Raw genomic sequence first — 18,551 nt, forward strand, 5'->3', positions numbered from 1 at the left:
TTTTTATTAGTAAAATAAATTTTTGAATATACTTACCCGATAATCATGTAGCTGTCAACTCCGTTGCCCGACAGAATTCTATGGAGGGATACGCCAGCTATCACAATACTAGAAGGGGGTGTACTTACCAGCGCCACCTGTGGCCAGGTACTCAAGTACTTCTTGTTGACACCTCCTCAATTATTCCTCGGTCCACTGGTTCTCTATGGGGAGGAAGGGAGGGTCGATTAAATCATGATTATCGGGTAAGTATATTCAAAAATTTATTTTACTAATAAAAATAACATTTTTCAATATTAAACTTACCCGATAATCATGTAGCTGATTCACACCCAGGGGGGTGGGTGAAAAACCAGTGTACAAGACTAAAGGATAGCTAAGTATCCCGTATTTCATATAATCAGTTATCCACAATAACAATGAAATAATAAGTACCTGGTAAGGAAGTCGACTTGAACCATTACTCTGCCTTTAATAAGATCGTCTTCCTTACTGAGCGCAGCGTTCCTCTTGGGAGGCTGAATCAACTCAAAGGTGCTAAAGTATACAGGGCTGCAACCCATACTAAAGGACCTCATCACAACCTTTAACCTCGGCGCTTCTCAAGAAAGAATTGACCACCCGCCAAATCAACAAGGAATTGGAAGGCTTCTTAGCCGACCGTACAACCCATAAAAAGTATTCAAGAGAAAGGTTAAAAGGTTATGGGATTAAGGGAATGTAGTGGCTGAGCCCTCGCCTACTACTGCATTCGTTGCCACGAATGGTCCCAGGGTGTAGCAGTACTCGTAAAGAGACTGGACATCTTTGAGATAGAATGATGCGAACACTGACTTGCTTCTCCAATAGGTTGCATCCATAACACTCTGCAGAGAATGGTTCTGTTTGAAGGCCACTGAAGTAGCCACAGCTCCCACTTCATGTGTCCTTACCTTCAGCAAAGCAAGGTCTTCTTCCTTCAGATGAGAATGTGTTTCTCTAATCAGAAGCCTGAATAGTAAGAAACTGAGTTCTTAGAACTTGGAAAAGAAGGTTTCTTGATAGCACACTATAAGGCTTCTGATTGTCCTTGTAAAGGTTAAGACCTTTTTAGATAGTACCTAAGAGCTCTAACTGGGCAAAGTACTCTCTTCAGATCATTCCCCACCAAGTTGGACAGGCTTGGGATCTCGAACGACTTAGGCCAAGGACGTGAAGGAAGCTCGTTAGGCAAAAACCGAGCTGCAAGGAACATGTAGCCGTTTCAGATGTGAAAACAATGATCCTGCTGAAGGCGTGGATCTCACTTACTCTTTTAGCTATTGTCAAGCACACGAGGAAAAGAGTTTTTAATGTGAGGTCCTAAAAAGAGGCTGATTGGAGAGGTTCAAATCTTGATGACATAAGGAACCTTAGGACCACGTCTAGATTCCAGCCTGGAGTGGACAACCGACGTTCCTTTGAGGTCTCAAAAGACCTAGGGAGGTCCTGTAGATCTTTGTAGGTGGAAAGATCCAAGCCTCTGTGGCGGAAAACCGCTGCCAACATACTTCTGTAACCCTTGATCGTAGGAGCTGAAAGGGATCTTACTTTCCTTAGATATAACAGGAAGTCAGCAATCTGGGTTACAGTGGTACTGGTTGAGGAAACTGCATTGGTCTTGTACCAGCTATGGAAGACTTCCCCTTGAGACTGATAGATTCTGAGAGTGGATGTTCTCCTTGCTTTGGCAATCGCTCTGGCTGCCTCCTTCGAAAAGCCCCTAGCTCTTGAGAGTCTTTCGAAAGTCTGAAGGCAGTCAGACGAAGAGCGTGGAGGATTGGGTGTACCTTCTTTACGTGAGGTAGACTTAGAAGGTTCACTCCTAGAGGAAGAGTCCTGGGAATGTCGACCAGCCATTGCAGTACCTCTAAGAACCATTCTCTCGCGGACCAGAGCGGAGCCAACCAACGTCAGCCGTGTCCCTTTGTGAGAGGAGAACTTCTGAAGTACCCTGTTGACAATCTTGAACGGCGGGAATGCATACAGGTCGAGATGGAACCAATCCAGCAGAAAAGCATCCACGTGAACTGCTGCTGGGTCTGGAATCGGAGAACAATACAACAGGAGTCTCTAGGTTATCGAGGTAGTGAACAGATCTATGGTTGGCTAACCCCACAGGGCCCAAAGTCTGTTGCAAACATTCTTGAGAAGGGTCCACTCTGTGGGGATGACCTGACCCTTCCGTCTGAGGTGATCTGCCATGACATTCATACCGCCCTGAATGAACCTCGTTACCAGTTAGCTTTCGATCTTTAGACCAGATGAGTAGGTCCCTTGCGATCTAGAACAACTTCCACGAAAGAGTCCCTCCCTGCTTGAAGATGTAAGCCAGGGCTGTGGTGTTGTCAGAGTCCACCTCCACCACTTTGTTAAGCTGGAGGGACTTGAAGTTTATCAAGGCCAGAATAACCGCCAACAACTCCTTGCAATTGATGTGAAGTGTCCTTTGCTCCTGATTCCATGTTCCCGAGCATTCTTGTCCGTCCAAAGTCGCACCCCAGCCCGTGTCTGATGCGTCCGAGAGGAGACGGCGGTCGTGTTTCTGAACAGCCAAAGGTAGACTTCCTTGAGAAGAAAGCTGTTCTTACACCACGCGAGAGAAGACCTCCTCTCTTCGGAAACAGGAACTGAGACCGTCTCTAGCGTCATGTCCTTTATCCATTGAGCAGCTAGATGATACTGAAGGGGGGGGAGGTGGAGTCTCCCTAACACGATGAACAGGGCCAGCGATGAAAGTGTCCCTGTTAGACTCATCCACTACCTGACTGAGCATCGGTTCCTTCTCAGCATGCTCTGGATGCATTCTAGGGCTTGGAAGATCCTTGGGGCCGACGGAAAAGTCCGAAAAGCTCGACTCTGAAGATCCATACCCAAGGAGACAATGGTCTGGGATGGAACGAGCTGAGACTCCTCAAAATTGACCAGGAGGCCCAGTTCCTTGGTCAGATCCATAGTCCATTTGAAAATCTCCAGACAGCGATGACTTGTGGGAGCTCTTAAAAGCCAGTCGTCTGACGGAGCCGGACACAAGATCATGGTACTGCTGCACAGTCTGTGAACTGTCAATCATGGGCAAGCGAGGAAGTACAGTGACAACCCGAATCTGTCTAGACTGTCTGGGTCGTACAGACAACTCCTTATCGGGTTGCTGAGGTTGCCGCACTGCGTCACAACAAGTCACTTCTGTTGGTTGTTGAACGTCTTCCCCGTGACACATTGACTCCGTAAACAAAAAATCCTCTAACAAGGACTAAGCTTGGACTGCATGTCTTGCAACACAGCTCAAGGTCTATGGGAGCAGGTGTGGTAACAGACGGGATTAGCGACTGAAGTGGAACCATTACCTTCCCTGGAAGCATGTTACGCTTAAATAAAAGTCCATAGGAGGCTATGCAGCTAAAGGCTCCCTCCAAATGACAGAGTCCTCAAGGGAATATCAGAAGGAGGGAGAAAAGAACTTTCTCATCTACAGGGACCATATCCTAGAAAAGCTAAATTCTCTCAGTGAGGGTTCACTGGTGCAAAAGCAGCAGACTAGAAGGCAACGTTATGAAACTGCTTGACAGTCTAGTGAGTTGGCAACAACCAAAGATGTGTGACTGAGAAGCATGCGGTAAGGTATGCAGAGCATGTTGTATGCAGAGTATGCTGTATGCAGAGCATGCTGAATGTAGAGCATGTTGTATGCAGAGCATGCTGAATGCAGAGCATGCTGTATGCAGAGCATGTTGTATGCAGAGCATGCTGAATGCAGAGCATGCTGAATGCAGAGCATGTTGTATGCAGAGCATGCTGTATGTAGAGCATGTTGTATGCAGAGCATGCTGAATGCAGAGCATGCTGTATGCAGAGCATGTAGTATGCAGAGCATGCTGTATGTAGAGCATGCTGTAAGATAAGCAGAGCGTGTGCATGGCGTTTAACATTTCTCAGAAATTCCATGACCAGTGCTAGAGTGCTTTATGCATGCTTGCATGGGGTTTAAATATCAACATAATATTTACCTTACATTCATAACTCATGATTCATATTTTTTGCCATATTCTGCGATATTGTTAAAAATATATTGCAAGGAATACAAATATATTTTTATAAGTAATACAAATAACCTCCATTATCATAAGGTTTGAAAATGGAGGTAAGGTATGCTGAACAGCAGAGTCAGAACGAGCTGGAACAACAATAGTTGTGGTTTCCTCTTCAAGACTCTGTTGAGGGAACACCTGAGGCTCAGTCTGCAAAGGCTGATCAAGGGAAGTAGCAGAAGGTAGGCGCATGGGTGGAGGAGGCTGACTCCTGGCATGAGTGGCTGAACCCAAGGGTTGCGCTTGCTGAGCGGTTGGCGGAAGCGGAGTAGCAAGTTCCTGTTCCTGTGGTGTGAGCGGAGCGCGATGAGGTAGAGGCTGCGCAGAACAAGGTAAATGTCTCGCAAGCTGAGGCTCCTGAGGCGCAAGGCTAAGGTGTAGTGGTGCTTGCCTTGTGGAGGGTTGAGCTCGCTGCAGCGAGAGCTGAGGAGACTGACTCAAGGACGGGAGAGGTTGTTGTACCTCAACCGAGTGTTGCATCACTGGTGGAGCAGCAAGTGGAGGCGGAGGAAGAGAGGTAAAATCCTCCTGATCCCATTGTAAAGGTTGCCTTAAAGAAGGCGGAGGCTGAGCACCACTGGGAACAGCCAACTCAGAACTTGGCTCAACATCGTACGCCTGGCAGGTGGTACTGTGATCAGGCGGAGCGAGCGCAGGCGGAGGGAGTGTAGGCGGAGGCGGAGGCGCAACACTCTCAGCCCGACACTCACGCATCAAGACCGAAAGTTGTGACTGCATGGACTGCAGTAGAGTCAACTTGGGGTCGGCAGACACTAAGGTCTGCTGAGGTAAAGCCTTAACAGCAGAGATCTGTTGCGGCAGAACCTTACTCCTCTTAGGCGGAGTGCATTCAACTGATGACTGAGGAGAGTCAGAGCTAACCCAATGACTGCATCCGGGTTGTTGAACTCTAACTTCGTACGTCTGGCATAGGTCTGGACTTTATGTTTAAGAGGTCTTGAGACCTGAGACCAGCGTTTTCTCCCCTAAATTTCTTCTGCAGACGAGCAAAATAAGGGCTCAATCGTCTGCGGGTGGGAGTGACGGTCTCGGTAAGACACGCCCACAACCACCGAGGATACTTCTGTGCGCCGATCAAGGCCTGCTGAACCCTTTTGTCCTTCGACATTGCTTCTCCCCTGGGTTTGGGAGCTTGCAAGAGGTCCCGGACTGGGAGAACGACTGGCGCGCACAGAAGTACCCTCACGCACAACACTGACACACTTTGCGCTAATCACTTATCACTTTTGAATTTCTGTTTGCACTTATTTCACTGAACTCGAAACTTTAAGTGGTTTGCACCTGAAACACGCAATTCTATCCTTTCTCAAAAGTTAGTAATTGCGAAAACAGAATTACAATGTAACAGAAAAATCTAATGAAAGATAAATAATTCAGTGGCTGGAAAGAGACTAAACACTAGATCACTCTAGAAACGTTTACTTTCTTCCCCTAAAGAGACTAGGGAGAAGAGCAAAAAAACGATAACAACGTTACTCGTACGCCTGGCAGGCTTGAATGAAACGTTTATCCTCCTCTTTCTCCCTCCGTCTCTATCTCTCTCTCTCTCTCTCTCTCTCTTGACTTAGAACCTGAGAGAAGAGCCCAATCATATATATCGTTAAAACATATTATTGTTAAAGGAAAAAACTGAAATATTTCCCAAAATGAAAAGTTCCTTTATTAGGATTAAAACCATTAAGTTATGAAAGAATGAACAAAACGCTAGACACGGTTACTCTTACTGCAATGTGAAACCGTGAAAATTCTTTCTCTATCGTAACGATAGAGTGCAAGTTGAACGTTCTGAACGTCAACAACTGCAGAGACAAAACAAAACGTTAGTTCAACTTTGAAAACAGTACTAGACTATCAAAGAAATTCTTTCAAAGACATTAAAATAGCATAATATGTTAACAGGTAAAACCGAAATGACGGGCTCAATGTTAATTAACTTCGGTACCAAGAAAAGACCGCCTACTATTAGGAAGGTCAAATATAAACAAATATAAAAATTAATTTTAATAAGTTTATAAAAAAAGGAAGTTAATCGAAGAGGCCTATAAGAGGCGGAGAGATATAAAATAAATCTATAACTTTTGTTAAGCAAAATTAAGAAAGAGAGTCTATACTCTCTTAGACACCAACACTTCCGTCTAAGGGAAGGGTCGGCCATTTAAAGGTGAAAGAGAGTTCATACTCTCTTCGTCACCATAATTAATCAAATTAATTCCAAAAGCTAACTAAGCTAATATAGAAGTTTCCAGTAAAGCGACAGCCGAAATCAAAGAGAAATACTTCACCAAAGTCGTGAAAATACTCCAAGAACATAAGCGTATCCCAGAACGTCTTGCCGGAAGCACGACAGAGGAATAATTGAGGAGGTGTCAACAAGAAGTACTTGAGTACCTGGCCACAGGTGGCGCTGGTAAGTACACCCCCTTCTAGTATTGTGATAGCTGGCGTATCCTCCATAGAATTCTGTCGGGCAACGGAGTTGACAGCTACATGATTATCGGGTAAGTTTAATATTGAAAAATCTGTTGTTGAGTACAGTAGTTAACTTATAAGCCATTTTCTTGTATTTGTTCTTGTTTATTCTATATAGTTGAATAAAATTTCTTTATTTTCAGGTTTTTAGTTGTCTAACTTAATATTACTCAAGATGAAAATTCTCGGGTACATCATTGTAGTGAAGAGATCGGGGACTGATGGTACTCCCTACCCCTTAACAAGTGCCAATCCCAGTTGTAATATTGGACGAGGAATCGAGTGCGATATTAGGGTACAATTACCTGTGGTATCTTTGCAACATTGTAGAATTGAAGTTGAAGCCAGCGGCAAGGTATTTTCCCATTTATTCCAGTAGTTACAATATTTATAAGAAATATTTGAGGAATATTAGCAAGAACATGCTTGTAAAGATTTTGAATTATAGCAGTGGTTGTTAGTGGATATTGCAGTGTGTGCATTATTTAAATAAGTTGAAGATTTTGTATATTTGCTTACTGGAGGAATTCAGTTTTGCCATTAAATTCTCCTTGATAGTTTTAATGTATTGACACATCTATTCAGAACATAATTTGGTATAAATTGAGAAGTACTGTACTGTACATTGTGTTTGAATTTTGATAGGCATATTGAAGTTGCTGAATGTTATTAATCTATTCTAATAATCTGTGTGAGCCGTAAAGGTTTTGATACTGTATACAGCATTTGACTTATGTGACTAGAATAGTTCTGAGTTTAATCTGGGTAGTGATATAACAAGTGAGAGCAACTTTCTGTTAGCAGGTGTACAGTATAGATGGAATATATATGTACTGTATTCATATTAACTTCATCCAGTACACTCGACCCTTGTTATGCCGGATTAGTTGGGGGAGGGTGTCTGATTTAAAAGGTGGATATTGATCATAGTGGTAATAACAATTATTTTAGGTCAAGAATTCCATTTATGGAATTCATCAGACCGGAAGTGTTTTGGATTTAAGACTGTTTGTATTTTAGAAGATCTCTATAATAATCACAAGTCTTACGTCATTCTGGATTATTTGTGATAAATTTTTTCCAAGGTGTAATCCTCTTTCAAAAAATTTCAAATAGTGCAAGATAAATATACTCAGACTAAATAAATGGTAGTTATTATTAGAATAACGTATATCGTAGTCAAAACAAAGCTGTAAATGTTTGAATAGCCTTTTGCCATTTTCATTTTGTTAATAAGCAATTTCATCTGCTTCATCTATGGTGGATAACGGGGGAGGGTGGGCTGTGGCACCCCTAGCAATACTAGCCGAACTCGATTGAGTCCCTTGTCAGGCTGGGAGGAACGTAGAGAGGAGAGGTCCCCTTTTCTGTTTCATTTGTTTGATGTTGGCTACCCCCCAAAATTGGGGGAAATACCTTGGTATATGTATGTATGTATCTACCACCAGCACTGTATACACATGAACGTTTTTTGATCAATTATAAATAAACACAAATGAAGTTTATTTGATTAATTACTTACCTTTTATTTGGGATTGATGATTAAATTTTCAAGCTTCACATTGTCATATGTCAGAAATATTGTGGTTAGCTAATTTCAGTCGATCACCACAAATGTTGCTGGATTTTTAATGGTGCACCTGATATCACATAAATTTAAAGACTTCACCATCATATTATTCTGTTAATCACTTGTTTTTCATAAATACAATTAAAATGATGTTCTATACCATCACTGTTTAAGAGAAGATACCACTAAACACAAACTATACAATTTTTCTGCTCTTTATTAACTAGCTCATTACTTTCAGCATAGGACTTCAATTGTTTTTCAGTTTCTTTAGGTCAAAAATAGTTGTTATTCCAATATTCACTCATGCCACTTTCAAGTTTTATCAACAAATTAACTTTTTCTCTTTTGTTAACCTTCAGGGCTATAGATTTTTCCATTTTAACTGAAGTACACTATAACAAAGTCTTATAACGAGTGTCAAGTGTGTTCCTAGTTGAAGGAAATTAGTTTGTTAGCTTTTTGTGTAACATATAACATTTCTTTTTACAGGCATATCTAACAAATGTAAGTTCAAGTAATCCTGCCTATCTAAATGATGTTAGACTATGTCCAGAAGAAGTCAAACTGTTGAGCCACACAGATGTGATCCACATTGCAGATAGAAAACTTCGATGGGAGTACCCTGAAGAATCTGCTTTATATTTAACAGCAAAGAAGGAAGATTTAACCTTCAAGATATTGACACCTAAATCTAAAGCCCCAGTCAACAATCAGCAAGAGGTTCCTTCTAAAGGTATGTTGTACTTTTTCTTTTTATGTCCCTTAGCTTTGTAGCCAGGAAAAATGTAAATTGCTGTTGAAAATTTATGTAGTGTAAGAGAAATTGATCGCTAAGCCCTCGGATTTATCTACTTTGTAAAACTAATTTGCTTCTACACAAATACTGTACAAACCATCTTCTTTTAATAGGAGTATAACTTCAACAAAGTCTGACTGGTCATTAAAGATTTAACAGGGTACAGTAATTATGACTACCTGCAGGAATCGGGGAAGCTCATCTTACCTGTCAGTCAGCTAAGACACTCACTTTTGTTGTCGGTCATTAGTACTACACATAAACTTTTGCTGTTTCTCGAATTTTGGCTGCTTTAATTGTTTGTTTTATTTTGCTTTCTATATAATTGGTAAAATCTACAGACAGGCTGTTGTGTTCTGGTAAACCTACTGTATATAGATTAAATGAGAGTATAAGCATAGATTAAGGGAGCCATAGATGCGTCACTACATTATGACAAGGTGTCACACCACACATGCAGCGCCATCTATGTTCTATTGCGGTCATAACGGCCGGCTCAAGCAGCAGCTGTGTTTGATCATAGCTGTATTATTTTAAGAAGTTTGATTATCCGTGGAAACTGGTTTGATACGTGACAAATAAAAAAAACTAATGGAAAGCGTGAAGTATAGCTAAATATTGGTGGTTTTGAAGATCCTTGGCAAACACACAATCTATAAAATAACTTCCATCCCTGGTAGATGATGTACTAGTAAAAATTAAATCCCAGCAAAAATATGAAAAAAAAAAATGTTTCAGTTTCCTAGTGTCTGTGGTTCCAGTCCAGGCTTTCTTGGTATGAAGTGAATTATACCGGGACTTAATTGGCAGTGTGTCATATGCTATTATCTAGTAATCTCCCTAAATTTACTAGCACTGGTGATATTAAACTTTTTTATTGTACCAGGTACAGTAATTAGGCTCAATAAAACCGTTAATAAAATAAAACGTCATTACATTGCTGTTGTTCGCAACTTGTTTATCCACAAATTATATATTCAGCCCTTGGTACATAAAAGAAAAATAATGTAATTTTTTTTCTATGGTTAAATTAAAAAAATAAATGAATTTTCGCAAAATTGTCTAAAGTCCAAATACCCGCCAATAGATGTACTTACACGATACTTGATTTTCAAAAAACAAAGAAAAAGCAAGGTTGGTGGATTTGTTTTTTTCATAAGGAATTTATTTCATGGTCATAACATTAGCCATCATAGCTATTTTATATAATAGACAATAGTTTGCACCTGATGTTATTCAGATCATGTATTTATTCATCAATTGTTATTAAAAGTACATCACTTCGTTAATAATCAATGTTGGATTGACAACAAAATCACATGCTTTTCACTGAATATTATAGCAATAGCAAAAATTTATAGCAAAAATCACTTTTATTCCTGAAACGAACAAGGAACAATCGGCATTTATAACCAGACATGCGTGTAATGTTGGAAAAGTACTGTAGACAAAATTTGATGAAATGATATGCAAATAGGACACAAATGACCACACACCTATATTGCAATCACATGGCAGTCTGTTCCGATTTGTTCACAAAATCAGGGTAAATTTCATATATTCAAGTTTTTTTTTCTCCAATCACTACTCGATGCATTATATTCTCAAATCTGTAGAAGACACTTTTATTTCTTCCAATCCACATTCAAACAGATTGATCTACAGACAAGAGACTTCTCATCATGCTCATATCTGTTGAAGTATTAAATATTGATGGACCGATTATCGACTTTTTTGATCATCACTTGAAAAAACAAACCGATTCCGATAATCGATTTGAAAATCTAGGAATCGATTATCTAAAACAAACCAAAAAGTTGTGCAGGAAAAAAAGAAAAAAAAAAGTGTGCATAAAATAAATTGTGTTCAGAAAAAGCAATGAACAAGATTTTTGTGAAGTTAACATTGTCAAAAATAACATTGAAGGCATGGGAAAGGGAAAATAGCATGATGCCTATTATCAGATTAATGTTTTAGGCAGCTCACTTTTTTTTTTTAAATGAACAATTGGCATTTATAACCAGACAAGCGTATAATGTTGGAAAAGTACTGTCAAAAATTTGATGAAATGACATGCAAATAAAACACAAACGACCACACACCTATATTGAAATCATTTGGCAATCTGTTCCAATTTGTTAACAAAATCAGGGTAAATTTCATATATTAAATTTTTCCAATCACTACTGGATGCATAATATTCTGGAATCTGTAGAAACATGAAACAATTATGTTCTTGCGAGATCAATATGATGTTTGGTGGATTGATGTAAGAATGTGATATTGATCGAGGCATTAGCCATGTTTGAATGCATAGGGCGATCACTATCAACTCGAGCGATCAATATGGAATTCAGCAATCAATATGAACGTTTGTGGTTTGTTACATATAGGCATTTTGCAGAATCAGACCGTAGAAAAAAATTCCAACAAATAATAGTCACTTCGATTTCGTTCAATCCACATTCGAACAAATTGATCTACGGACAAGAGACTTCTCATATGTGTTCAAGTATTAAAGCTTTTCTGTTACGTTTGTTCCTAGGTTTCTCTGCCAATGCCGTGTTAAAAAACTTGACAGCATAAAATATTCTCATTTTCATAAATAAATACACCAGGGTACTGATACGATGTGAGCATTTATCGGCATGGTTTGGTCATCAAGTCACCGCAACTAAAACCAGATGGCGCTGCTGTGTATGGTGTGACAAAAACGCCATATGGAGAGGCAGAGATGACGCATCTATGGCTCCCTTAATCTATGGTATAAGGATGTGGAGATCTTTTTTGGATAAGCCACAAATGTATGACAGGTATTTGTGCAAACCTGCCATTATTCTCATCATCCTTGAGCCTTTTTGTGGGGCATGGCTATTCACAGCCGCCTGTTGGAGTCCCTGTGCTTATAGCATTGTGCTTTTCCAACTAGGGTTGTAGCTTAGCAATTAATAATATATATATATATATATATATATATATATATATATATATATATATATATATATATAAAAATATCTACTGTATCTATATATGTATATATATTTATGTCAGCTACCTCCCAAAATTCAGAGGAGTGCTTTGGTAAATAAATAGATAAGACTTAACTTACCAAGCAATAGTATTTAATTTTTATGATGTAAAAGAAAATATACTTCTTAGAAAATATTTGTCCTGTTAGTGTACGCTTGTTAGATATCGATCTACAGTGCTATTAAGATGAAACATTTAATTAAATGTGTAAAATATGAGATTCTGTCCTAGATGTAGAGTTGAATTTACCACAGATTCAGACCCTTGAAATACATTACTTTATATTGTTACTCGGTATTTTGATGATGTGAATGCTAATATTAGATGGTTACCTATTGAAAGGAAATCGCTCGATTATCATACCTTCTTTCCGCCAGAAATATGACTTCACACGACATGATTATTAATGATTTAAAAAAAAAAAATTGATATCATCAATGAAAAAGATAATACAGTAACTTCACCAAGAGAAATTAGTTCATTTTTATAAAAGAAAATATATTTCTAAGGAAATATTTGTGATGACATCACGCAAAAGTGGTTGTGAAGTTGAACAGTCGTAGGTTGATATGTAGCTGTAGTTATGAAAAATTCAAGTTATTTTAAAATTTGGTTGTTTTTAACGTGCAAACCTGAGTCCTCAAGTTATACCTGTCCTCATCCATCCCACAAGTCTCAGGCCTAAGGTGAAAAATGAATATCCAGCTGACTATGGGTGGCCTGGGCTTCCCTGCCTTATACCAGTAGTTATAATTATTGTTAGATTTTCAACAAAAGTTCCAATTTTGCCGAAGTCATTAATCCTATTGAAGGTTTCAGGTTTGTAAAGTGTAGAAAGATGCAAATTGTTTTAAAAAGAAAAAAAAAAGATATTTCAGTACTTGCTTTGTGTTTAGGTATTTCCTTCCCCCAATTTTAGTGATTTTAAGAGTTTTTTTTTTTTAGGTATATATAGATTTACAGCAAATTCTCTTGTATAATGATCTTAGTACACAAGCTACCAGTATTCCATCTGCAATGTCATATATGGATAGGGAGGGGGATCTTTTTGTTCTTATTTAGAGGTTAGAAAGCAGTAGCTTTATTGATATATGCATGATTACTACAAAGTATTGAAATAATAGATTTTATTAAAATTCTGTATTTTCAGGTGATGGAAATGCTGAAAAACAAATAGTTGATACTACCAGGAATAAAAAAGTCTCGTTCGGTCGTGAACTTATTCCAGAACACTTTGACAAACAGCTACCTCCATCTACACCAGTCAGGAAAGGAGAAAAACCAGATGGTTGTGCATTTGCAACTCCATATGCAAGTAGCAGTGTTAAGAGAACTACTCGTTTATCAACTTTGCCTTCAACTCCCAGCATTGCTGAAGAACCAGGAGCTGAAACTCCTACAAAAAGTTTGCTAAGGAGACGTAGTCCCACACCCATAAAACCATATTTAGCTCGAAGTCTTGGTCTTCTTACTCCAAAGTCATTAAGTAAGAACGGCAGTACATTAGAACAAAACACTTCAAAAGATGAAGTAAATGGTGATGCTGGCTCTCCACATTCAGAATATTCTCCCTCATCCAGTCCAAATAATGGAGCATTCAAATCCAGTCCCCAGTCATCAGTTCAGTCTCCCAAGGGTACACTTTCCCCTACATTGTCATCATCCAATTCCCCTGAAACCCCAAAAGCCTCTCTTACCAGATCGTTTAGTAATAAAACTCCTGAAACTTCGAGCCTAAAGTCACCAAAGCCTGTGAGTGCTAAAAGGTCACCTGGTACTAAAACTGTGACTAGAAAAAATGTTAATGATTCACTGGCATCACCAGAAACTCCAAGTCCCAACCAATCATTAACGACTCCCAGTCCTAAGATTTCATCAAAATCTTCAAGTCCAAAAGTAGTTTTAGAAACTGTTAGCTACAAGAACCTATCTAAAACTCCAGAGCCGTTATCTGCCTCAAAGAGCTGTAGTCGTAAGTCTCCTGATCAGACATTGCCGGAGACTCCTGATCAGACATTGCCTGAGACTCCCGATCAGAAATCTTCAACAGTCAGTCCAGATCAGAGATCATTAAAGGCAAATGAAAATCGTAAGTCAGTATTGGATACTAAGCAGGATCCAGAATCTGTAACCTCTTCCCCAATTTTAGCTGTAAATGAATCAAGTCCACAAACTCAAGATTCTGTTACTCCTCAAAACTCAAAATGGCAACTCAAAAGGGAAGCTAAGTCTGAAGTTCTTGGAGCTTCGCCAGCATTAAAACGTAGGAAGACGGAGAGTGACATTATTAAAGATGAGTTGAAGAACTCCCAGAAGTCTAGAAGGTCAGTATCAGTTGATGCTATTTCCAGCCAAAGAAACTCACTGGCTAAGGATCCTGAGATGCTCTTGACAGAAAAACTTCCTGTGAATATTTCAAAGGATATTCATAGTTTTGCTACTTCTGATGAGGCTAAGGTAATACCATCACCAAAGAAAGGCAAGTGTAATGAACTAACTAAACCTTTAGAAGTGGGCAGGTCATCCTCTAGAAAATTGGGTTCAGCTCTTGAGAGACGATCATTGAGAACACCTAAAAATACAAAACCTGAGGTACTTGGGAATTCTAAAATAAACACTCCTGTGGTACTTTTTGATACCAAAACAAAGCATGAAACACCTATACCCTGTACTCTAGAGAATGAAATCTATGAGGTAGATGTACTACCTGATGAATTGCACAGTATGCCAGAGGTTGATGTTCCAGATGTATCAAAGGTCGATGTGCTGGAAATGCAGACAACTCAGGAGGAAGACTTATCCAAAACACCTGTGCTTAGTAAAACCAAATCACCTAGGGGGAGACCACGCAAGAATGTAGCATCACAGATTGAAGATGTCAAAGTGGATAAAACGCCAGAGATTAGTAAAACCAAGACCATGAATGTCAAAACACCTAAGGATGAGATATTGAAAAATTCAGAGATGGACTTAAGGAAAACACCTAGGGCTAAGATATCAGATGTTGATTTGTCTCAGACAGTTCAGGTTGCTATGACGGAAACACCAAACGTCGGAACTCCAACAGCAGTTAAAACCGATATACCAGATATTAGTACAAATTTGACACCAAAATATAAAACTAGGTCATTAGATGCTGGCACTCCCAAATCAGAACTTAACCATGTTAAGACAGCTGACTCGCCTAAGAAAAATGATGAGGAATTACCAAAAACTCCTAAGACTAGAACACCAAAAATGAACTCACCAAAGGTTGACACACCTTTGACTAAAGGAAAGGACATTACTGGTGAGAATGCCAAGGCTGATGAAGATACACCCAAGAAACTTGATAGGAGTTTGCACAAAACACCCAAGGCTAAGACACCACACTTTAATACACCCAAAATACCAGAGGTTGACATTTCTAGTTCCTCAAATGACAGTTCTGTCAAAGAGAGGAAGACTCGCAAGTCCGGTACACCAGAGATCTCTAGAGTTAAGATACATGAAGATGAGGCATCTTTAATTCCTACGGACCCCTCACTTGAGATTTCAGAAAATATTGAGCCTAAGGATGATTCATCTTTAATAGCTACGGATACCTCACTTGAGATTTCAGAAAATATTGAGCCTAAGGATGACTCATGTGAGGTAGTTGAGAAGGAAGAGCTTAGGTCATTAGATGTGGAAGATGACCTTACAAGTGAACAGAGTACAGACATCAATAGAAGTTACAATTCTAAATCTCCATCCAAGCGAAAGAGCCTAGGTAAATTGGGTGACCGTGTAGGTGTATGTCGTATGTCAATAAGAATGATGGATCTTGGGAAACGGGAAACTCCTATGCGAAAAATTTTGAAGCCGGTTTCAGTCAAGAAAAACCAGCCAAGATATAAATCACCATCTGTGTCTAGCAATGTTGAACAGAGTTCAAAAAGAAAAGCAAGTCTTAGTCCTGCTTCACCTAAGCGCAAAAAAATTAAAGTTGGGGCAAAGACACCAAATGCAGGTGAGGATAGTAATTTAGCTGCTTCATGCAAATTTATAGTTAGTACCTCAGTTTATTGTTTATGCTCATTTGATTTTTGTGAATATCTTTTGTGAAAATTGCTTTTGATTGCCAGTTAATATTTCATTCTTAGTTACATATTAAGAATCATAATTTTATGCTTTTCATTTACAATTTTAAGGAAGCAAACCAGTGCTTAAGACTAGTCTCGCAAAAACACCCAAAACAATTGGGAAAACTCCAAAGAAATCTTGGGCTGATATTGTAAAGAAGGGGCTCATGGCACATGGTATACCAGCAGCAAAGGCTCAGAGAGTTAGCACTGTAATGAGCAAGGCAAGGATTCTTCGTCGCACTCGAAAACAAGAGGTTATAGAAAATTGTGTTCCCTCTTTTAACCCAGTAAGTAATTTGTTTTCTTTTGGTTAATATGCTATGAAAATTTCATGGTAATTTTTTTTTTTTTTTTTTTTTTTTTTTTAAAGTTCTGAAGTCTTTGTTTCCAAGTATTATAATTTTGTCTTTCCTTAAGTTTGCTGTTTTTCCTGTCTAGCTGTACAACTTCTTTACCTATATCTGGCTTCAATATTCAGTCATCCCCTCAAATCTTTTAGGCAAGTTTTGTGTTTAAGAATATAATGTGACTCTTAGTCATATTACTGCATTGTGTAATTTATTGTATGTAGAAATTAAGAGTGAAAAGGTTAGAAGATTGGTAATACAGTAAGAGAGAGTATTAAGCAATTTAAAGTTAATATATGTGAAGAAGGGGTATTTTACCCTTGGAAATTTTTCAAAAGCCAAACTTTTTATACACTACTGTAAAATTACATGAAAAAAAAAAATAGACCTTACTACTGAAGGTTTTTTTAATGCTAAAAGCTCTAAATACATCTGCTATAATACCTAAAATGGTTAGTTCTAAGCCCAAATGCTTGACTACAGAATTAAGGTTTGATCTGTATACAGTGATATCTTGACATACTAGTATAATGCCTTCCAGGACAGCTCATATGTCAATTTACTCATATCTCAAGTCAATTTTTCCCATATGAAATGACTGAAAAGAATTTAATCTGGTCCCACCCTCTTAAAAACACCCCAAAAAATTATATAACATTAGAAAAACATGCTTTTAATTGCTATAATACTTTACATACGCTCACAAAATGACATAAATGATTGCTAGACTGTGATCTGCAATAAAATGTAACTTTATTATGGAGTTCTTACCTTCAAGATAGACTAGCGGCTAATAGGGGTGTGTGTGTGTAGGTGGAAGGAGAGAGAATTGGATAGTACCGTATTTGCTGTTTCTTTCGCAGCATATCACTTAAACCTGAAATTAACTTAACTGAACTTAGCTTAATTTTAAAAATCTTTTATTCATATTTACTTTTTATACTTTATTTGTATTTTTCATCATTGTTTGAGGATTGCACATATCGTCGAGGTGCTCGGCTCTTAATTTAATGGCTTGCTAGCTCTCAAGTGGACACCACTCGTGTTTCTGGATAATTTCATGCTTCACCTCTATCGTCATTTCATGCAGTTTTTCTTCTCACTACCAAGTTACCACTCCCTTTCTAAGGACCCATCACTTATGAAAAATGTTCACAAATATACAGTTAAAATCACGTAAATAAAGGAAAGACAAGATGGGAGATGTGTACTAAAGTCAATGATTGCGTGAAATGAATGAGTGATTCGGGCTTAAAGCACTCCCAAGCGCTTGACCACCTGGCGTCAGCATCTATAAGTGTCCTTGTATCCCAATGCAAATATTTGCTCGTATGTCAAGGTACTGTATTGCTGTACCTCAATGGCTGAAATTGAAAGGTTCTTTACATAGGAAAAGTAAGTTTAAAGAATTAACTACTATCCCAGCTAGTGCTAGTCACTGATACATTCTTAAACTTGCACCACTAAAATAAACATTAGTGTCTTGATATAGAATAAGGGTAGGCTGTCTTAGAACTTATGAAAGACAATCTAGAGTGCTACAAAAACCATTGGTTTCTGAGAATGCAATGGATAGTCTTAATGCGAAATTGGTTGATCAGATTGGTCTTTATGGGAACAGATCTGCTATCCTTTTTTCAGCCAGATTGGGGCTATGAGAGCCATCCACCTATTTGCAGAGATCCTTGTGCAGAATCTAGGTAAACAATGTTAGTGTGTATACAATAGATCAAGATTTGGCCAATCTTGTAAGAGAGCATCTAACTACCTTGCTATGAGATCTGGAACAGGAGAGAAAAACATGTATCCCCACCATTTCAAAATTTTTAAGTATGCTGAAAGATGTAGCCACCATTCATTTGAAAAAAAATTACTTCCTGCTGAGAACATACGATTTTCCAAGAAAGAAAATATTTTGGGAGATGGGTGATTCCCTCAAATTTGACATAGTTAATACCTCCTGTTCAGGGATGTAGCTAATGCCTGTGTATTGATCTAGAGTTACTCCTCAACCTTTATATGATGTAACTTGGTAGCAGATAAGGGTCTGGGGTATTGTTACAATATAGATTGAAATGACACTGGCAAACCCTTGTCTCTAGA

The 18,551-nt window shown here is 38.7% G+C and overlaps 1 protein-coding gene across 2 annotated transcripts in view; it reads left to right on the forward strand.

Moving 5' to 3' along the window:
- LOC137645928 (proliferation marker protein Ki-67-like) overlaps positions 1–18,551 on the forward strand; it is a 50,559-nt gene that overhangs the window by 14,953 nt on the left and 17,055 nt on the right. For both annotated transcript variants that reach the window (XM_068378983.1, XM_068378984.1), the window contains exons 2-5: positions 6,740–6,951; positions 8,659–8,902; positions 13,146–15,986; positions 16,168–16,388. In XM_068378983.1, coding sequence (XP_068235084.1) covers positions 6,772–6,951; positions 8,659–8,902; positions 13,146–15,986; positions 16,168–16,388 — 3,486 coding nt within the window. In that variant the 5' untranslated portion in view covers positions 6,740–6,771. The remainder of the gene's footprint in view (positions 1–6,739; positions 6,952–8,658; positions 8,903–13,145; positions 15,987–16,167; positions 16,389–18,551) is intronic.

The sequence above is a fragment of the Palaemon carinicauda genome, chromosome 8 (assembly GCF_036898095.1).
Source record: "Palaemon carinicauda isolate YSFRI2023 chromosome 8, ASM3689809v2, whole genome shotgun sequence".
Classification (NCBI taxonomy): Eukaryota; Metazoa; Arthropoda; class Malacostraca; order Decapoda; family Palaemonidae; genus Palaemon; species Palaemon carinicauda.